This window comes from Felis catus, chromosome C1 (genome assembly GCF_018350175.1).
Source record: "Felis catus isolate Fca126 chromosome C1, F.catus_Fca126_mat1.0, whole genome shotgun sequence".
NCBI classification, from domain to species: domain Eukaryota; kingdom Metazoa; phylum Chordata; class Mammalia; order Carnivora; family Felidae; genus Felis; species Felis catus.
Genome location: NC_058375.1, coordinates 189,085,198 through 189,108,273, shown reverse-complemented (window position 1 = coordinate 189,108,273; position 23,076 = coordinate 189,085,198). Strand labels below are relative to the sequence as shown.

Here is a 23,076-nt window from a genome sequence, read left to right as displayed (position 1 = left end):
AAAGGACCCAAATAAATAAAATCAAGAATGAGAGAGGAGAGATCACAACCAACACAACCGGAATAAAAACCATAATAAGAGATTATGAGCAATTATATGCCAATAAAATGGGTAATCTGGAAGAAATGGATAAATTCCTAGAAACATATACACTACCAAAACTGAAACAGGAAGAAATCGCAAATTTGAACAGACCCATAACCAGTAAGGAAATCGAATCAGTAATCAAAAATCTGCCAAAAAACAAGAATCTAGGGCCAGATGGCTTTCCAGGGGAATTCTACCAAACATTTAAGGAAGAGTTAACACCTACTCTCTTGAAGGCGTTCCAAAAAATAGAAATGGAAGGAAAACTTCCAAGCTCTTTCTATGAAGCCAGCATTACCTTGATTCCAAAAGCAGACAGAGACCCCACTAAAAAGGAGAACTACAGACCAATTTTCCTGATGAACATGGAAGCCGAAATCTTCAACAAGATATTAGCCAACCGGATCCAACACTACATTAAAAAAATTATCCACCACGACCAAGTGGGATTTATACCTGGGATGCAGGGCTGGTTCAATATCCGCAAAACAATTAACATGATTCATCACATCAATAAAAGAAAGGACAAGAACCACATGATCCTCAGATGCAAGGAAGCATTTGACAAAATACAGCATCCTTTCTTGATAAAAACCCTCAAGAAAGTAGGGATAGAAGGAGCATACCTCAAGATCATAAAAGCCATATATGAAAGACCCAATGTTAATATCCTCCTCAATGGGGAAAAACTGAGAGCTTTCCCCCTAAGGTCAGGAACAAGACAGGGATGTCCACTCTCGCCACTGTTATCCAACATAGTATTGGAAGTCTTAGCCTCTGCAGTCAGTCAACACAAAGAAATAAAAGGCATCCAAACTGGCCAGGAGGAGGTCAAACTTTCACTCCTCGCAGATGACATGATACTGTATAAGGAAAACCCAAAAGATATCACCAAAAATTGCTAGAACTGATTCGTGAATATAGCAAAGTTGCAGGATATAAAATCAATGCACAGAAAATCAGTTGCATTCCTATGTACCAACAATGAAGCGACAGAGAGAAATCAAGGAATCTATCTCATTTACAGCCGCACAAAAGACAATAAAATACCTAGGAATAAATCTAACCAAAGAGGTGAAAAATCTATACACTGAAAACTATAGAAAGCTTATGAAAGAAACTGAAGAAGACACAAAAAAAAATGGAAAAAGATTCCATGCTCCTGGGTAGGAAGAACAAATATTGTTAAAATGTCGGTCGATACTACCCAAAGCAATCTACATATTCAATGCAATCCTTATCAAAGTAACACCAGCATTCTTCACAGAGCTAGAACAAATAATCCTAAAATTTGTATGCAACCAGAAAAGACCCCGAATAGCCAAAGCAATCTTGAAAAAGGAAACCAAAGCAGGAGGCATCACAATCCCAGACTTCAAGCTACACTACAAAGCCTAATCATCATGACAGTATGGTACCGGCACAAGAACAGACACTCAGATCAATGGAACAGAATAGAGAATCCAGAAATGGACCCACAAACGTATGGCCAACTAATCTTTGACAAAGCAGGAAAGAATAGCCAATGGAATAAAGACAGCCTCTTCAGCAAGAGGTGCTGGGAAAACTGGACAGCGACATGCAGAAGAAGGAACCTGGACCACTTTCTTACACCATACACCAAAATAAACTCAAAGTGGATGAAAGACCTCAATGTAAGACAGGAAGCCATCAAAATCCTCGAGGAGAAAGCAGGCAAAAACCTCTTTGATCTTGCCCGCAGCAACTTCTTACTCAACACGTCTCCAGAAGCAAGGGAAACCAAAGCAAAAATGAACTACTGGGATCTCATCAAAATAAAAAGCTTCTTTCTGCACAGCAAAGGAAACAATCAGCAAAACGAAAAGGCAACTGACAGAATGAGAGAAGATATTTGCAAATGACCTGTCAGATAAAGGGTTAGTATCCAAAATCTACAAAGAACTTACCAAACTCAACACCCAAAAAACAAATAATCCAGTGAAGAAATGGGCAAAGGACCTGAATAGACACTTCTCCAAAGAAGACATCCAGATGGCCAACCAACACATGAAAAAATGCTCAACATCACTCATCATCAGGGAAATACAAATCAAAACCACAATGAGATACCACCTTACACCTGTCAGAATGGCTAAGATTAACAACTCAGGCAACAACAGATGTTGGCAAGGATGCGGACAGAGGATCTCTTTTGCACTGTTGGTGGCAGTGCAAGCTGGTGCAGCCACTCTGGAAAACAGTATGGAGGTTCCTCAAAAAACTAAAAAGAGAACTCCCCTACGACCCAGCAACTGCACTACTAGGCATTTATCCAAGGGATACAGGTATGCTGTTTCGAAGGGACACATGCACCCCATGTTTATAGCAGCACTATCCACAATAGCCAAAGTATGGAAAGAGCCCAAATGTCCCTCGATGGATGAATGGATAAAGAAAATGTGGTATATATATGCAATGGAGTATTACTCGGCAATCAAAAATAATGAAATCTTGCCATTTGCAACTACATGGGTATTATGCTAAGTGAAATTAGTCAGTCAGAGAAAAATATCATATGACTTCACTCATATGTAGAATTTAAGAGACAAAACAGATGAATACAAGGGAAGACAAGCAAAAATAATATAAAAACAGGGAGGGGGACAAAACAGAAGAGACTCATAAATATGGAGAACAAACTGAGGGTTGCTAGAGGGGTTGTGGGAGGGGGGATGGGCTAAATGGGTAAGGGGCATTAAGGAATCAACTCCTGAAATCACTGCTTCACTGTATGCTAACTAATTTGGATGTAAATTTTAAAAAATAAAAAATAAAGTTAAAGAACAAAGAATGAAATGTCAACCAACAAACTGGAAACAAATATTTGCAAATCACACATCTATTAAGGATCTGCTATCTAAAATACATAAAGAACTCTTACAACTCAACAATAAAAAGGCAAAAAACACAATTAAAAGTGAATAAATTAAAAATAAAGAAAAGAACGTGAATAGACATTTCTCCCAAGAATGGTCAACAAGCACATGGAAAGACACTCAACATTATTAGTGATTAAATAAAAATAAATCAAAACCACAATGGCATACCACCTCACACCAACAACAATGACTGTAAGTTTTAAGCAGAAAATAATAAATATTCTCAAGGATGTAGACAAATTGGAACTCTCATACACTATTGGTAGAAATGTAAATAGTGCAACCACTACAGAAAAAAAGTTGAAAGTCAATCAAAAAGATAAAAATAAAGTTACCATATAACCCAGGAATTCCATTCCTACATACACCTAGGAGAATTTAAAATATACACTTACACAAAAACTTCTACACAAATGTTCACGCAACATTATTCATAACCAAAAGGTGGAAACAACCCAAATATCCATCAACTGATGCATGGATAAAACAAAATGTGGTATATCCATATAATGAAATATTATTTGGCCACAGAAAGGAATGAAGTACAAGCATACTTTACTGAGCTTTGCAGATACTGTTTTTTAAAAACTCAAAGTTCTGTAGCAACTCTGCATCAAACAAGTCTATAGGTGCCATTTTTCCAACAGCATTTGCTCACTTCCTGCCCCTGTCACACTTTAATTCTCACAATATTTCAAACTTTGCATTATATTTTTATGGTAATCTATGACCAATGATTATGACTCCCTGAACACTCAGATGATGGGTAGCATTTTTTAGCAATAAGGTGTTTTTTTTAAGTAATCTCTAAGCCCAATGTGGGCCTGAACTCATAACCCTGAGATCAAGAGTCACATGCTCTACCGACTGAGCCAGCTAGGTGCCCCAGCAAGGACATATTTTTTTAATAAAAAATATATACAATTTTTTAGACATAATGCTACTACACACTTAACAGACTACAACATAGTGTTAAAATAACTTTTATATATACTGGGAAACCAAAAATTTAATTTGACTTGCTTTATTGCAGTGCATTGTAACCAAACTCCAATATCTCCAGGGTATGCCTGTACTGAAACGTGTACATGCTGAAAATATTATCATGCTAAGTGAAATAAGCCACAAACAAAAGGCCACATATTACGTTTCCATTAATATGAAATGTCCAGAACAGACAAATCAATGGAGACAGAAAGGAGATTTATGGTTACCAGGGAGTGAAGGCACAGGGAAATGCGGAGTGACTGTTTAATGGGTACAAGTTTTCTCTGGGATGATGAAAATGTTCTGAAATTAGATTTGGTAATGGTTGCACAACTCTGTAAATACATTAAAAAACCAATGAATTGTACACTTAATTAATATAGTTAAAATGGTGAGTTCTATGTGACATCAATGTTGTTTAAAATAAAACAAAACCAAAAAAACCCCGAGTTATATAAGGGTGTTTTTTTTAATGTTTATTTATTTTTGAGAGAAAGAGAGCATGAGCAGGGGAGGCACAGAGAGACAGAGAGACACAGAATTTGAAGCAGGCTCCAGGCTCTAAGCTGTCAGCACAGAGCCAGACATGGGATTCGAACTCATGAACTATGAGATCATGACCTGAGCCGAAGTCGGACATTTAACCAACTGAGCCACCTAGGCACCCCAGGTAAAGAGAGTTTTAACAAACTGATGACAACTGTTACATTTGGAAAGCAGAGAGGGGACTAGGATTAAAGTAGTAGCCAAAAATGACCTGATTTACAATAGAACAGAATAGAAAACCTAGAAATGGACCCACAACTATACTGGCAATTAATCTTCGACAAAGCAGAAAAGAATATCCAATGGAAAAAAGACAATCTCTTCAACAAATAGTGTTGGGAAAACTGGACAGCAACATACAGAAGAATAAAACTGGACCACTTTCTTACACCATACACAAAAATAATTTCAAAATGGATAAAAGACCTAAATGTGAGACACGAAACCATCAAAATCCTAGAAAACACAGGCAGCAACCTCTTTGACCTTAGCTGAAGCAACTTCTTACTATGTTTCAGGAGGCAAGAGAAACAAAAGTAAAACTGAACTACTGGGAATTCAAGATAAAAAGTCTGCATAGCAAAGAAACAATCAACAAAGCTAAAAGGCAGCCTACAGAATGGGAGAAGACACTTGCAAATGACATATCTGATAAAGGGTTAGTATCCAAGTTTATAAAGAACTCATCAGACTCTACCCCCAAAATACAAATAATCCAGTTAAGAAATGGGCAGAAGACATGAAAAGACATTTTTCCAGAGAAGACATCCAGATGGGTAACAGACACATGAAAAGATGCTCAAACATCACTCATTATCAGGGAAATACTAATTAAAACCACAATGAGATACCACCTCATACCTATCAGGATGGCTAAAATTAACACAGGAAAGAACAAATGTTGGCAACGATGCGGAGAATCCATCTGTTGGTGGGAATGCAAACTGGTGCAGCCACTTGGAAAACAGTATGGAGGCTCCTCAGAAAGTTAAAAATAGAACTACGTTACCATCCAGCAATGCACTGCTAGGTATTACGGATTTGAAGAGGTACATGCATCCTGATGTTTACAGCAACATTATCAACAATAGCCAAAATATGGAAAGAGCTCAAATGTCCATCAACTGATGAACAAAGATGTGTACACACACACACACACACACACAAACACACACAATGGAATATTACTCACCTATCAAAAAAGTAAATCTTGCCATTTACAACAACATGAATGGAACTAGAGTGTATTATGCTAAGCAAAATAAGTCAGTCAGAGAAAGACAAATACCTTATGATTTCACTCATACATGGAATTTAGGAAACAAAACATGAACATATGGGAAGGGGGGAAAATAAACAGAGGTAAGCAACAGAGAACAAACTGAGGGTTGACAGAGGACAGCAGGTGGAGAACGGGCTAATTGAGCGATGGGTATTAAAGGCACTTGTTATGATGAGCACTGGGTGTTACATGTAAGTGATGAATCACCAAATTCTATTTCTGAAACCAATATTACACTATATTTTAACTAACTAGAATTTAAATAAAAATTTGGAAGAAAAAATGACCTGATCTAATTCACATATCTTATGTCAAAACAGCCTATGTATAATATCAAATAATATTAAACCAATATTAATTAATCAGACTTCTTTTTAAATTTTTTTTACTGTTTATTTTTGAAAGAGAAAGAAAGAGTGCAAGCAAAAGAGGGGCAGAGAGAGAGGGAGACACAAAATCTGAAGCAGGCTCCAGGCTCCAAGCTGTCAGCACAGAACCCCACATGGGGCTTGAACTCACCAACCAGAAGATCAAGACCTGAGCCAAATTCAAATGCTTAACTGACTGAGCCACCCAAGAACCCCTGAATTAATCAGACTTTAATCTACTTTAAAAAAAAAGTCATGTTAATAATCCAAGAGATCCAGTCTTTAGTCATTTCAAAAGAAGAAAAAGCTGGGGTACAATGCCTTATTATTACATAATACATCTACACCACAAACTAAATTGCCGACATTAAATTTATGTTATATGTAGAATTAACCATGAATAAAATTCATAATTATACATATTACTATATCATAATCATATGTGCAGATGATGAAAAACCTAGAAACCATATGAATTTAATGTCAATAAATTTCAATTTCTTCTCTCAAAAACAGTACTATATATTAAGCTAGGTTATTCAAATTCTTTCTGAACCTGCTCTGCTCTTCTACAATAAATGTTTTAAAGGAGAAGAGGAGGGGAACCTGGGTAGTTCAGTTGGTTAAGCATCCGATTTTGGCTTAGGTCATGATCTCACGGTTTGGGAGTTCAAGCCCCACGTCCAGCTCTGTGCCGACAGCTCAGAGCCTGGAGCCTGCTTTGGATTCTGTGTCTCCCTCTCTCTCTGTCCCTCCCCAGCTATCTCTCTCTCTCTGTCTCTCTCTCTCAAAAATAAACAAACATTAAAAAAATTTTTTAACAAATAAAAATTAAAAACAAAAAGGAAAAGACAAGGGATCATTATTCAAGCATTATCTCCCGAAAAAGATTTGTAGTACATACTGAAAAAGGCATCCCTTGTTGCTTCCCCTATTCAATATTGTTTTGTAGGTTCTGGAAGTTCTTAACAATGCATCTCCTTGCCTCTATTCAAAATCTTCAATGGATAAATGGATAAAGCCAAATAACAGCAAGCACAACAAAAGAAAAGCTGTGCCATGTTATATTTAGTCCAAACCCCATTAATTCAGACTCTACTGAACATAGGGTCTTCATAGCAATTAAATGGTAACAGAATTAGACTGTTCCATGAGTTACCAATGACTTCCCAGCATGGACATATACTCAGTAAGTATTTCTTTTCTTCTTCTTTTTTAATATGAAATGTATTGTCAAATTGGTTTCCATACAACACCCAGTGCTCATCCCAACAGGTGCCCTTCTCAATTCCCATCACCCACCCACCCTCCCTCCCACCCCCCATCAACCCTCAGTTTGCTCTCAGTTTTTAAGAGTCTCTTATGTTTTGGCTCCCTCCCTCTCTAACCTATTTTTTTTCTTCCCCTCCCCCCATGGTCTTCTGTTAAGTTTCTCAGGATCCACATAAGAGTGAAAACATATGGTATCTGTCTTTCTCTGTATGACTTATTTCACTTAGTAAGTACTTCTTAAATGAAAAAGAATATGTAATTTTTTATACATGTAATATATATACATATATATGTAATTTTTTAATGGTATGAGTTATAATCTCAATCATTTTACTCAACAAAGCATATGGGACACAGGAAAAAAAATGAACAAAATTCCTATGTTTACAGAATTTTGGTTTAGCAGAGTCATAACGAAGCTTGATTTTACTTAACTGATTTTTTAAAATATTTATTCATTTTTGAGAGAGAAACAGAGCATGAGTGGAGGAGAGGCAGAGAAAGAGTGGGAGACACAGAATCCGAAGCAGGCTCCAGGCTCTCAGCTGTCAGCACAGAGCCCGATGCGGGGCTCAAACTCACAAATTGAGAGATCATGACCTGAGCCAAAGTTGGATGCTTAACTGACTGAGCCATGCAGGTGCCCCTTACTTACTTGATTTTTTATAAATAGAAGTATCTTCCTTGCTCACTGCCTAAAAAAGTTGTAGATCCACTCAAATATTTGAGAAGCATCCACTATAGAATAAACCATGCATTAAGTGAAAGCAAATGAACTGCTGAACAAACTCTAAAGCACTAGCCACACGTAAAATAACCAGTTTCAATTCTGTTGGTCACATCTATACTAAATACCCTGACCAAATGAAAAGTATTCACCAACTTCATTTACCTGTACATAAATATAAAAACTCTTCCATTTCGGGAAACTAATTTATTTCACTTCTTTCAAAAGGATATTTTCAGGGGCGCCTGGGTGGCGCAGTCGGTTGAGCGTCCGACTTCAGCCAGGTCACGATCTCGCGGTCGGTGAGTTCGAGCCCCGCGTCGGGCTCTGGGCTGATGGCTCAGAGCCTGGAGCCTGTTTCCGATTCTGTGTCTCCCTCTCTCTCTGCCCCTCCCCCGTTCATGCTCTGTCTCTCTCTGTCCCAAAAAAAAAATAAAATAAAATAACAAAAGGATATTTTCCACTGCTTATGAGAAAAACCCTTAATTTATTCTTTTAACAAATATTTATTGAATGTCTGTTTTGTCCCAGGCACTGTTCCAGATGCTGACAATGAAAAAGACTCCCTGCTCTCATGAAGCTCATATGCCAGGGGAAAGAAATATGCAAAAAAATAAATAAGATACACCATATGCTAACCAGTAAACAATATGAAGAAAAATAAAGCATGGAAAGAAAAGTACAAGAAAAAAGGGGAGTAAACAAAGGGCAGAAGTATGTTATAACTTTAAATAGACCAAGAAGGAATCATCAAAAGGTAACATTCAGACAAATGGCTTCACAGGTGAATTTCACCAAACATCTAAAAAAGAATTAATTGGCACAAAAACACTCAGATCAATAGAACAGAATAGAGAATCCAGAAATGGACCCACAAACATATGACCAACTAATCTTTGACAAAGCAGGAAAAGAATATCCAATGGAATAAAGACAGCCTCTTCAGCAAGAGGTGCTGGGAAAACTGGACAGCGACATGCAGAAGAATGAACCTGGACCACTTTCTTACACCATACACAAAAATAAACTCAAAATGGATGAGAGACCTCAATGGAAGACAGGAAGCCATCAAAATCCTCGAGGAGAAAGCAGGCAAAAACCTCTTTGATCTTGCCCGCAGCAACTTCTTACTCAACACGTCTCCGGAAGCAAGGGAAACCAAAGCAAAAATGAACTACTGGGATCTCATCAAAATAAAAAGCTTCTTTCTGCACAGCAAAGGAAACAATCAGCAAAACGAAAAGGCAACTGACAGAATGGGAGAAGATATTTGCAAATGACCTGTCAGATAAAGGGTTAGTATCCAAAATCTACAAAGAACTTACCAAACTCAACACCCAAAAAACAAATAATCCAGTGAAGAAATGGGCAAAGGACCTGAATAGACACTTCTCCAAAGAAGACATCCAGATGGCCAACCAACACATGAAAAAATGCTCAACATCACTCATCATCAGGGAAATACAAATCAAAACCACAATGAGATACCACCTTACACCTGTCAGAATGGCTAAGATTAACAACTCAGGCAACAACAGATGTTGGCGAGGATGCGGACAAAGAGGATCTCTTTTGCACTGTTGGTGGCAGTGCAAGCTGGTGCAGCCACTCTGGAAAACAGTATGGAGGTTCCTCAAAAAACTAAAAAGAGAACTCCCCTACGACCCAGCAATTGCACTACTAGGCATTTATCCAAGGGATACAGGTGTGCTGTTTCAAAGGGACACATGCACCCCATGTTTATAGCAGCACTATCAACAACAGCCAAAGTATGGAAAGAGCCCAAATGTCCATCGACAGATGAATGGATTAAGAAGATGTGGTCTATATATGCAATGGAATATTACCCAGCAATCAAAAATAATGAAATCTTGCCATTTGCAACTACGTGGATGGAACTGGAGGGTATTATGCTAAGCAAAATCAGTCAGAGAAAGACAAATATCATATGACTTCACTCATATGTAGAATTTAAGAGACAAAACAGATGAATACAAGGGAAGACAAGCAAAAATAATATAAAAACAGGGAGGGGGACAAAACATAAGAGACTCTTAAATGTGGAGAACAGAGGGTTGCTGGAGGGGTTGTGGGAGGGGGGATGGGCTAAATGGGTAAAGGCATTAAGCAATCTACTCCTGAAATCACTGTTACACTACATGCTAACTAATTTGGATATAAATTTAAGAAAGAAGGAAAGAAGGAAAGAAGGAAAGAAGGAAGGAAGGAAGGAAGGAAGGAAGGAAAGAAAGAAAGAAAGAAAGAAAGAAAGAAAGAAAGAAAGAAAGAAAGAAAGAAAGACTTCTTCTTCTCAAACTATGCAAAAAAAAAAAAAGCTAGAAAAGCAATGAAAGCTTCCAAATTTATCAAAACCACATAAAGACACACATATACACAAAAGACAATTACAGGCCAATATCTCTGATGAACACAAATGCAAAAATCTTCAACAAAATATTAACAAAGCGAATCCAACAATACATTTAAAAAAATCATTCACCACAATCAAGTGAGATTAATTCCTGGGATGCAGGGTGGTCCAATATTTGCAAATCAATCAACGAGATACATCCTATGAACAAGAAAGGATAAAAACCTATGATTATTTCAACAGACGCAGAAAAAGCATTTGGGAAAGTGCAACATCCATTCATCATAAAACCCCCAACAAAGTAGGTTGAAAGGGAACATACCTCAAAATAATAAGTCCTTATGTGAAAACCCACAGCTAATATCATTATCAATTGTGAAAAACTGGGAGTTTTTGTCCTAAATTCAGTAACAAGACAAGGCTATCCACTCTCACCACTTTTATTCAGCATGGTACTGGGAAGTCCTAGCCACAGCAATCAGCAAAAAAAAAAGAAATAAAAGGCATCCAAATTAGTAAAGAAGAAGTCAAAGTCTATTTGCAGATGACAGGATACTATATACAGAAAACCCTACAGACTCCACCAAAAACTACTAGAACTGATAAATGAATTCTTGTGTTACTGATTTTAGTTATTCTGACAGGTATGAGGTGATTGTGGTTTTGATTTGCATTTCCCTGATGATTAGATCTTGAGCATCTCTTCATGTATCTATTGGCCATCTGTATATGTCTTATTTGGAGAAATGTCTGTTCACATCAACTGCTTAGTTTTTAATTGGATTATTTCTTTTTTGGATGTTGATTTGCATAAGTTATATATTTTGGATACTAACCACTTGTTGGATATATCATTTGCAAATATCTTCTCCCATCCAGTAAGCTGTTTTTCAGTTTTGTTTCCTTTGCTGTGCAAAAGCTGTTTATTTTGATGTATTCCCAATAGTTGGGTTTTTTTTCTCCTTTTTGCTGTTGTTGCTTTTGTTTCCCTTGTCTTAGGAGACATATCTAGAAAAATGTTGCTGCGGCCAATGTCAGAAAATTACTGTCTGTGCTCTTTTCTAGAAAGGATTTTTATGGTTTTAGCTCCCACATTTAGGTTTTTAATCCATTTCGAGTTATTTTTGTGTATGGTATAAGAAAATGGTCCTGGGGCGCCTGGGTGGCTCTATCGTTTGAGCGTCCGACTTCGGCTCAGGTCATGATCTCACAGTTCGTGAGTTCAAGCCCCGCGTTGGGCTCTGTGCTGACTGCTCAGAACCTGGAGCCTGCTTTACATTCTGTGTCTCCATCTCTCTCTGCCCCTTCCCTGCTCATGCTCTGTCTCTCTCTGTCTCAAAAATAAACAAACAGTAAAAAAATAAAATGGTCCAGTTTCATTCTTTGGCATGTGGCTATCCAGTTTTCCCAATACCATTTATTGAAGAGACTTTTTCCTTTTTTTTTTGATGTGTATTTATTTAATTTGAGAGAGAGTGTGTGTGTGAGTGGAGTGGGGGCAGGGCAGAGAAAGAAAGAGAAAGTGGAGGGGGGTGGAGGGAGGGAGAGGGAGAATCCCAAGCAGGCTCCGCGCTGTCAGCACAGTATCTGACGCAGGGTTCAATCTCGTGAACTGTGAGATCATGACCTGAGCCAAAATCAAGAGTCAGATGCTTAACCTACTGAGCCACCCAGGTGTCCCAAGACTGTCTTTTTCCCATTACATATTTTTGCCTCCTTTGTCAAAGATTGACCATATAATTGTGGGTTGATTTCTGGGTTTTCTATTGACCTATGTGTCTATTTTTGTGCCAGTACCATACTGTTTCGGTTACTACAGCTCTGTAGTATATCTTGAAATCTAAGATTGTGATACCTCATTTTGTTTTTCTTTTTCAAGATTGCTTTGGCTATTCAGGATCTTTTGTGGTTCCATATAAATTTTAGGATTGTTTGCTCTAGTTCTGTGAAAAATGCTGTTGGTATTTTGATAGGGATTGCATTAAATCTGTAGACTGCTTTGAATAGTATAGACATTTTACCAATATTTGTTCTTCCAATCCATGAGTATGGAATACCTTTCCATTTGTTTGTGTTATCTTCAGTTTCTTTCATCAGTGTTTTATAGTTTTTGGTGTACAGGTCTTTCACCTCCTTGGTTAAGTTTATTCTTAGATATTTTTTATTTTTGGTGTAATTGTATATGGGATTGTTTCCTTAATTTTTCTTTCTGCTTCTTCATTACTGGTATACAGAAATGCAACAGATTTCTGTATACTGATGTTGTATTCTGTTGATATATCTGGTAAGTGGTTAATATCCAGAATATATAAAGAACTTTTACAAATCAACATCCAAAAAAAATAATCCAATTAAAAACTAAGCATTTGATGTGAACAGACATTTCGCCAAATAAGACATATACAGATGGCCAATAGACACATGAAGAGATGCTCCAGATCTAATCATCAGGGAAATGCAAATCAAAACCACAATCACCTCATAAGAATAACAAAAATCAGTAATATAAGAAACAACGTGTGGAGAAAAGGGAACCCTTGTGCACTGTTGGTGGAACCATAAACTGGTGCAGCCACTGTGGAAAACAGTATGGAAATTCTTCAAAAAATTAAAAACAGAATTACCACATGACCCAGTAATCCCACTACTAGGTATTTACCCAAAGAATACAAAACACTAATTTGAAAAAATACATGTACCTGTATCTTTATTGCAGAATTACTTACAACAGCCAAATCATGAAAGCAACCCATTGTCCACTGATGGATGAATGAATAAAGAAAACATGATATGGAGCACCTTGCCAGCTCAGTCACTAAAGCATTCAACCCTTGATCTTGGGGTTGTGAGTTTGAGCCCCTCGCTGGGCAGAGAGCTCAAATGAAAAAAAAAAGAAGGGGTACCTGGGTGGCTCAGGTCATGATCTCATGATTCGTGAGTTCAAGCGCCACATCAGGCTCTGTGCTGACAGCTCAGAGCCTGGAGCCTGCTTCACATTCTGTGTCTCTCTCTCTCTCTCTCTCTCTGCACCTCCCCAAGTCGCGCTCTGACTCTCAAAAATAAATAAAAACGTTAGAACAAGTTTTAAAAAAAGGAGACAATGTGGTATTTGTGTTCAATAAAATATTACTCAGCCACAAAAAAGAATGAAATTCTTGCTATTTGCAACAACATGGGTGGCACTAGATGGTGTAATGGTAAGTGAAGTCAGTCAAAGAAAGATAAATATATGATTTCACTCACAGGTGAAATTCACTAACTTAAATGTGAATTTAAGAAGTAAAGCAAATAAAGAAAGGAAAAAAGGCAAACAAAAAAAAAAACCACTCTTAAATATAAAGGATGAACTGATGGTTACCAGATGGTTACCAGGAGGATGTTCAGGTGAAACAGGTGAAGGGAATTAAGAGTACACTCACCATGAAAACAGTGAGTAATATATAGAATTGTGGAATCACTATAATGTACATCTAAAACTAATATAACACTATGTTAATTACACTGAAATTAAAAAACAATTTTGTAATATTTTTTAAGTTAAAAAAATTTAAAAGTTGACATTTGATCAAAGGCATGAAAAAGGTAAAAAGATCCAGTGATACAACTATCTGGGGGATGAATACTCCTGGTAGAGGGCACAGTAAATGCAAAATAAAAAAGTCTTGAGGTACCTTTCTTGCACCCAGCAACCTTGGAGTCTGCTCTTAGTTGGGGCCATCCTGCACCTAAGACAGGAAGATGGTGGCCACAAAGAAGATGAAAAAGTCGCTAGAGTTGATGAACTCTAGGCTCCAGCTCATAATGAAAAGTGGAAAGTATGTGATGGGATAGAAGCATACTCTGAATATGATCAGACATGGCAAAGTGAAATTGGTCATCTTCGCCAACAACTGCCCACCCCTGAGGAAATCTGAAACAGACACTACATCATAGTGGCCAAAACTGGTGTCCACTACAATGGCAATAATATTGAACTGGACACAGTATGTGGGAAATACTACAGAGTATGCATACTGGCTATCAGTGATCCAGGTGATTCTGATATCATTAGAAGCATGGACAGCACAGACTAATGAAAAGTAAATCATGCAAAATTTTTCAATAAAAAGGCTAGAGTTTAAAAAAAAAATGTGGAAGCAGAACTATGCCTGTTATGTTCAAGGAAAAGGAGCCAGAGAAGCTGGGTGGCTCAACCTCATGGTTGGCAAGTTTGAGCCCCACATTGGGCTTGCTGCTGTCGGCACAGAACCCACTTCGGATCCTCTGCCCACCCCCCTCTCTCTGTCCCTCCTCCACTTGTGCTCTCTTTCTCAAAAATAAATAAAACATTAAAAAAGAAGGAAAAGAAAAAGAGGCCAATGTGGCTGAAACACAATTAGCAAAAGAGAAGAGGAATTACATTAGGAGAGGATTCAAGACTAGAAAGCTAGATCATTTGTATCTTGTAGGCAATGTTAATTTCTAGTTCTTAAACTGAATGAGACAGAAAATCTCAGTATTTTGAACAGAACATGATCTGATTTAGATTTTTAAAAAAGATCACTCTTGCTTTTGCTATAATCTAACTGAGTGATAATCATATCTTGGTCCAGGTTGGTAGCAGAAGAGGTGGTAGTAGTCAGATCCAGACATGTGAAGACAGAGCCATTTGTTATCCAATGCAAAAGATAAGAGTCAAGGACAGTACCAAGGTTTTGGGCTTAGGTACCAAAAGGGTTACAGCCAATTACTGATATAGGAAAGAAAAGCTATGTTCAAATATTATAACTGAATAGTGCCTCCCTCCTCCCCCCACCACCCACCCCCCCACAACCTTCACCCGCCAGTAAAGATGACCACATCCTAATCCCTGGAACCTGTGAATATGTTACCTTACATGGCAAAAAGGGATTCTGGAGGTGTGATAATGATCCTGAGATTGGAAGATCATCAGAATGGGCCCAACATATAATCACATGAGTCTTTATAAAATAGAGAGGCAGATGGTCAGAGTCAGAAAAGAAAATGTGACAACAGAAGCAGAGGGAGAAGGGGGAAGTGAAGATGGAAGCAGAGAGACAGAGATGTGAAAACAGAAGCTGAGGTTGCAGTGATGCCACTGCTGGCTTGGAATTTTAAAGAAGGTCATGAGCTAAGGAATGCAGGTAGTCCCTGAAAGCTGGAAAAGGCAAGGAAACCGATTCTCCCCCAGAGCCTCCAGAAAGAACCCAATTCTGTGGCCTACTATAGACTTACGATCTCCAGAATTATAAAATGGTAAGTTTGTGTTGTTTTAAACTGCTAAATTTGTAGCAATTTGTCACAACAGCAATAGAAAATTAATGTAAATACAATAGTTTGAATATTTATAAATTAAGAACTATATGTATCAGATTTTTTTGTATTATAACAAAATCTCCTTCAAAACTTGAAAACAATGCCATAGGACTAGAAGACTGTACACTCAGAAGGTATTGTGTCAAGTTAAACAAATGTCTTAGCATTATAAATAAACTGTAACTCCTTATAAACTTTTCATGCAATTTTTAATGAATTCTGGGAGTATCCTTTTTGATAAAGACAAAAAACGAGGGCACCTGGGTGGCTCAGTCGGTTAAGCATCAGAGTCTCAATTTCAGTTCAGGTCATGATCTTATGGTTCATGGGAGATGGAGCCCAGAGTTGAGCTCTGCCCTGACAGCATGGAGCATGCTTGAGATTCTCTGTCTCCTTTCCACTCTGCTCCTCCCAGAACACACTCTCTCACTCTCTCAAGGTAAATAAATAAACTTAAAAAAAAATGTTTAAAAAAGACAAAAAACAGAAGTCATTAATGACATCTCTATTACTCAAAAGCAAAAATATATATATATTTCACATAAAATTTAAGGCACATTTTGTAAAAATTTTTTATAAAGTATTTTTTATTTTATTATCTTTTCAAGCAAGCTCTACATCCAACATGATGCCTAAACTCATGACCCTCAGATCAAGAGTTGCATGCTTTATGGACTAAGCCAGCCAGGCACCACTTTAGGTACATTTTTAATTTCTGTTCTTCTGAGCAAAACCATGTTACTGGATGATTTTGCTCTTACTCCAAATAATGGACAACGGGATTTTACTATGTATCTAAAAAACAAACAAATAAAAAAAAACTAAAAAAAAAAAAACAAAAAAAAACAAAAAAAAAACCAATTAACTATTTTATCTAACTAAAGGAAAAATGTTAATAATAAGTTGGTTTTTCAGAGTTACTCTAGGAAAGTAACAACTATAAATTTATTTCATCTACCAAACATTAAAGCAACTCCTACTATTATATAACTCTTTTGGGGCACCTGGTGGCTCAGTCAATTAAGTGTTCAACTTCAGCTCAGGTTGTGATCTCACGGTTCAGGAGTTCGAGCCCCAAGTCAGGTCTTTGCTGACAGCTCAGAGCTTGGAGCCTGCTTCAAATTCTGTCTCCCTCTCTCTCTGCCCCTCCCCCACTCACGCTCTCTTTCAAAAATAAACATTAAAAAAAATAGTAATAAAATAAAATTCTTCTATTTGTAAAAATGTAGATTCCAAGTTAATCAAAACATTGTTTAAAATTTCTGGAAACTTTTTAGATTAGGTGTCAATGTTTATATTAATAAATGAAAAAAAGAACACAGGTCCTACATGTATCTTTACAAAAGTCCTTAACAATTACTAAGTCCTTTTTCACAGACAAGAATTAAAATCAATCAGGAAATATCAGCAATTTTAGTTGTAATTTTTTTCATCAAATTTTTTAAAAATTTTAAGTTTATTTATTTTGAGACAGGGAGAGCATGAGTGGGGACGAGTAGAGAGAGAGGGAGAGGGAGGGAGAGAGAGAGGGAGGGAGAGAGAGAGGGAGGGGGAGGGAGAGAGAGAGAGAGTGATTGAGAGAGAGAGAGAGAGTGAGAGAGAGACAGAGGGAGAGACAGAGGGAGAGGGAGAGGGAGAGGGAGAGGGAGAGGGGGAGGGAGAGAGGGAGGGAGAGGGAGAGAGGGAGGGAGACGGAGAGAGGGAGGGAGACGGAGAGAGGGAGGGAGACGGAGAGAGGGAGGGAGAGGGAGACAGGGAGGGAGAGGGAGAGAGGGAGAGAGGGGGAGAGGGAGAGAGGGAGAGAGGGGGAGAGGGAGAGAGGGGGAGAGGGAGAGGGGGGAGAGGGAGAGAGGGGAGAGGGAGAGATGGGGAGAGGGGGAGAGGGGGAGAGGGGGAGAGGGGGAGAGGGGGAGAGGGGGAGAGGGAGAGAGGGAGAGAGGGAGAGAGGGAGAGAGAGAGAATGAATCACAATTAGGCTCCTTTACTGTCAGCAAAGAGCCCGACACAGGGCTTGAACTCCCAAAACTGTGAGATTATGACCTGAGCAGAAATCAAGAGACGCTTAGGCAACTGAGCCACCCAGGTGCCTCTTAGCATCACATTTTAGAAAAAATATTTTTACTGTCACTTTTTCTAGAGGTTGAAATAATAAAACAAAAACCATCTAAATTTTTACTGAAGATGATTTTTAAATTTCTAACATTAACTGCATTAGTATCCTGGAAAACTGCTGTCTACAACACTGTTGTCTACAACGCTGTTCTACCTATAGATTGTGGGTGTTAACACAGGCAGTCTGGTCACTCCTAATGCTGATAATGTATCTGAAAGATATTTTTATTAGGAACAATTTAAACACGATACAGTTGTTTCCAGAAGGATAGCAAAATCATTTTCCTTCCTTTGCTCAATTTCCACACTAAATATAATCCACATTTAGAACATTCTTATTTCTCTTAGTTATGTGGCTATTCCTATGCTTAAAACCAGCTACTTAAGAACACTGAACAAAGACCCTTACCCTTTGTTACACATGATTCAACAGATTTATCTTTTTCTACTTTACTGGCAAAAATTACATTTCCACAAAATAAAGTAAGTGTTGGGTTAGTTAACTTGAGCTAGTAGTTAGGATATGATGCTAAAACAAGGCTAAACTGACTATGTGATCATATACAACCAATTAATTTTCATTTTCTACAGGGTCAGAGGCAGCATCAAAACCCCTGCTGGTCAGTTCTTTGGTCACAAGGGGAGCCAGTTGGGTCAAATGTACAGCTAGGTCAGCACAAATCCACTATCAGCATGTTCCATTTATCAACTTTACTACAAACAAATCATGTAAGAGCTGTGATCTCGTAAGAGAAAAACACCAATATTATACCCACATAAAAAAGATGATAACCTAAGAGGTAAAATCTAATCTAACATGTAAAATCTATTTTAGATGTTGAACTGAAAAAATATTTTTAAATCTAATTCCATTAATCAGTAGCTATACTATGCATTTAAAAAAACCACACTAAATTATTAGTCCTATTGCTAAAACAGATAATGGTGACAGTAATGACAGAATAGTATAAAATATTTAAAAAGATGACAACCCTTAATCCCTTTAACCTCTCAGTTTTATTAATCCATGTACTTTACCTTTACGTATCAATTGTAATCTAAGAAAAACTATACCTTCAAATTATAATAAAAATTATGTTCCAAAGAAGACAAATCTGTTTATTTTTTTATTACTGGTAATAACCGCTACCCAATCACTTTTCTATTCTCAGTTTCTCTTCTGACCTATAACTCCCATAATATGCTGCAGTCAATGGAATTACCACTTCAGTCCTTTAGATTTGCCTCTCCTAGAGACAGTGAATTCCTTAGGAATAGCATATCTTCCTCCTGGCCTTCTCCCCACCTTCAGTCCCTTAGAGTATAAACTGACACACTACATTATTCATTTGCTCACAGATCAGCCTCTCCTACTAACTACACTATGAAATTCTGTAGACACTAGGTGTGTTTCATCAACCCTTTACATAGTGGCAAGCTATACAAGACTTGTGAATACATGCAGTTGAACACTGAATGTTTGACGTGACAAACACTTAATGTTTGACTCTTTTCTATCCCACTCAGTATTTAAGAAGCACCCTCCAAATATGGACCACTGTGGTTTTTTGCATGAATGTCTGACCCAAGACACATTTTTTTCTGTTCCTACTAGTTTCAATAGTCTCTTTGGAGGGAAAAGCCTTGGATTATGCCTGGTCCCTTCTTCAATACAAATCGTTGCTACAAGATAATACAGAGTTAAGTATATACCTAATTTAGTAAAATCTCACAATAACATCCTTGATCAACCACGTGATCCTTACAAAATTTATAAACCTATAAATTCCAACACCTTTTTTTTTTAGTTTACACTAAGACTAAAGAATGCTTCCCAATATAACTGATATTAAGAAGGATGCCTGGAGAGATGGAGGTGGGAGCCGGGCGGGAGGTGGGGGGGGAGAAGACCATAGTGAAAGAACAATTTAACACACTTCTTCCATTTCCACCTTTATCCCAAGAGAATTTAAACGTTAAGGGAAAAAATGGAGGTAGAATCTGTGACTCCAGAATAAGCCACAAAGAAACAAAAGACGCTTAATTTGCAAACTGTCTTAACCTACCCTTTCAAATAATTTTTGAAGAAGGATTTTTTTTTTAAATCCACAGAATCTTTTGCTGTATCCAGGCGCAGCTGGATCTCATCTCACCCAACACACCCCACCTCCATACACATACACACAGCGTTACCACTCTGAGTCTCTGTACCAAACCAGCCATCTCGGGAAAAATTAAATCATGAGGATCATTTCCTAATCCTTGCTGAAAAATACTTATAATTCTTTTTCCCACAGGAAAATTAACTATTCTAACGGGATTGTCGAGGGAAGGGGGGGGTGGTGCTCATTATCATGCAGCTTCTCATTCTCCATAAGGAGGAAAATGGCAATAACTTCCAACAGACAACTGCTCTTCTACAGTAACCCCGGCTAGAAACTAAAAAATAAACAAAAATACCAGTCTCTTGAGGCATTTACATGAATATAAAACCGAGGCACTTTACTTTGCAACAACATAGCCCCTTAAAAATCCTCCAGAGCTTGGGGGAGGGGGTGATCCATCAATCCCCCCCACACCCCTGCCATATGGGGGAGCAGGATTCTGTCAAATAGAAAAAAACACTCTCCGCCTCCACCGCCATCCCGAACACTGACGGGTACCGAGTGCGGGGGCGGCCGAGGGCAGAAGAAGCGAAGAGGCGGGGACACGACACATACACCGCAACGAGGACTGATTCATGGCTTTTTAAAATGTTTTAAAGCTACAATTTCCTCCAGCCGGAGGTTTCTCACCAATTCACCAGACCCAGCTCCCACCCTATTCTCCCCCTCCCCCGCCCTCGAGGGCTTAGCTAGGCTGGGTCCCCGCCGCGGCCCCAGCCCCGCGCGCCCTGCGCCCCCAAGCGCGGCCCCCGGCCCGGGGATCCCCCACGCGCTGCCCACCAGAGGCCCGACGCGCCCAGGCCGGGGCATGCTTCACACCTGGATGTAGTTGTTCTCGCAGTAATCTGCCACCCGTTCCAGATTCGTGTAACTGTCGAAGAGGGCCCGGCGGCCCCCCGGGATTTCCTCCTCCAGCAGCATCTGCAGCTCCGCCATCTTCACATCCTCCTCCTCCTCATACAGACCGCAGAGGTAGCGGTGGCAGCAGTGCCTGGGAAACCCAAGACTGGGAGAGGAGGAGCAGCGGCGACCGCGGCGGCGGCAACTCGCGAGGAGCGAGAAACACCCCCCGCGCGCGACAGGGGAGGGGGCAGCAGAACGGGGGCGGGGCGCGAGCCGACGGACTCCGAGGACGGTCACCGCGGCGACGGACGGACGGGCGCGCGCACGCGCGCTCCCCTCCCTCCGCCCCCGGGCGCCCGAAAAAGATTCCCACCCTCCGCCGCGCCGCCCGCCCCTCCCCCACTGTCGGCGTTTCCTAGCGACCGCGGGAGTGGGGGCCGGGAAGCGCGCGGGAGTCGGGCGCGCGGTTAACCCTTCGGCCCCCGCAAGTTGCGTGGCTCGCTAAGTGTCTCCGGCGGCTTTTGTTGGTCCGAGTGAACGTGCTACCGACTCTGCTGTCTTCCCGCCCGCGCCCTCTTCGACTCCCCTTCGCGTTATTCTCAACCTGAGGCCGAACTCCGCGGTCATTGGACTGAAGGATAGCAGCCCACAAAAGTTCCGTGCAGCTTTAAGTGCGCCCTGCTTTCCATTTTTCTCTTCTTCTTTGACCTTATCCATCCTCTTTGGTACAGATAAGTAAATTCCAGTTTCATAATCCCGTATTTCCTGCACCCAGGCTTTTTTGCGCTTATTTGCCCACTAAAGCTATCGCCCCCACCCCCACCCGGCCAGGTTAGTCTCCGTTCGGCTCTCAATTCCCTGTCGCCTGGACCTCAGCTTTTTGTGCTTGCCCTCTCCATGATTCTCTTCCTCACTGACATCCTTTTCTGTCATTTCTCTGGTTCAATTCCACGCCTTTTTTCTTCGTGGATCCAGTATTTAAAGTTCTGAAAATGGTTTTGCTGATGATAATTTTCTTACTCACATGGCTGCTACATGGATAAGATAATAGTATGTGTGAAAGCACTTTGAAAAACGTTAAATGCTACAAAAATTCAAGGTAGATCATTTTGATTTTCGGAGTTACTCTGTTCTTGTTCCCCACCTACTGTATGTTTTCCTAAATCTTGACTACTCCACACAATGTAATCTTTTAAAAAACCTAAAATTTTAAAAACCTAAAATATTAGACAACTGCTGAGTTGCCCATGACCTTAATTTATACCGTGGTGAATCAAGGTTGACTACATTTGCAGTTTAGAACAGGATCCATTATTTCAGGTCTCGTTCTTGCTTTTTGTGATATCTTTGTCCTTCTACGGTGATTCCCCCGCCACCTTTTTTTCCCAGATGCTGGGGCAAACTATATTATACTTCCTTGAAAAATCATTTGAATGTTATGCCATTCCAAATTTTTGGAGCAATCTCTGGTGTTATTATATTGGGTGTATGATATACACATTAGCAAGTTATTTTGAATTTTCAGTGTGGAACCCAAATTAAAGAATACTGAAAATGTCCAGTCTATCTAGTTTTATTCTTACATAACCACTTCAAACATTTTTTTTCCATGTTTTTTTATTTATTTTGGGAGAGAGACAAAGCATGAGCAGGAGGGGTAGAGAGAGAGGAGAGAAAGAGAGAATCTCAAGCAGGCTCCAGGCTGTCAGCACAGAGGCAGACTTGGGACTGGAACCCACAAACTGAGAGATCGTGACCTGAGCTGAAGTGGAGTCCGATGCTTAACTGACTGAGCCACCCAGGTGCCCCAAACATCTTTTGCATTAGTGGTTCTCAAACTTAAGGATAAGGAGCTTGTTAAAAATGAAAGCTGTAGCGTCACACTCTAGGGATTCATTAGAGAGCAGTAGTGATGGAATGGGATGGTTACTTAAATGACACATAAACTTGCTTCAAGGAATAAAATAGTATGAATAATCAAGTGAATAAAACAAATTGGATGAAACTTTTGTTTCAAACCTGAGTAAATCAAAAGGCAAGTGTTGAACTGTAACAAGCCCACCAGGTGAGTTAAGTGGTAAACGGACTCTTTCCCCATTA

At 39.2% G+C, this 23,076-nt stretch overlaps 1 protein-coding gene and 1 pseudogene across 49 annotated transcripts in view; one reads left to right on the top strand and one right to left on the bottom strand.

Moving 5' to 3' along the window:
• ABI2 (abl interactor 2) overlaps nucleotides 1-21,290 on the bottom strand; it is a 123,088-nt gene extending 101,798 nt beyond the window's left edge. For 10 of the 49 annotated variants that reach the window (XM_045034325.1, XM_019838505.2, XM_045034338.1 and 7 more), the window contains exon 1: nucleotides 20,953-21,287. In XM_045034325.1, the coding sequence (XP_044890260.1) occupies nucleotides 20,953-21,069 (117 nt within the window). In that variant the 5' untranslated portion in view covers nucleotides 21,070-21,287. The other 39 variants (XM_045034337.1, XM_045034341.1, XM_011285485.4 and 36 more) reach the window with 8 other exon arrangements.
• LOC109502819 lies at nucleotides 14,115-14,788 on the top strand (annotated as a pseudogene).
• Nucleotides 21,291-23,076: the final 1,786 nt, after the last annotated feature.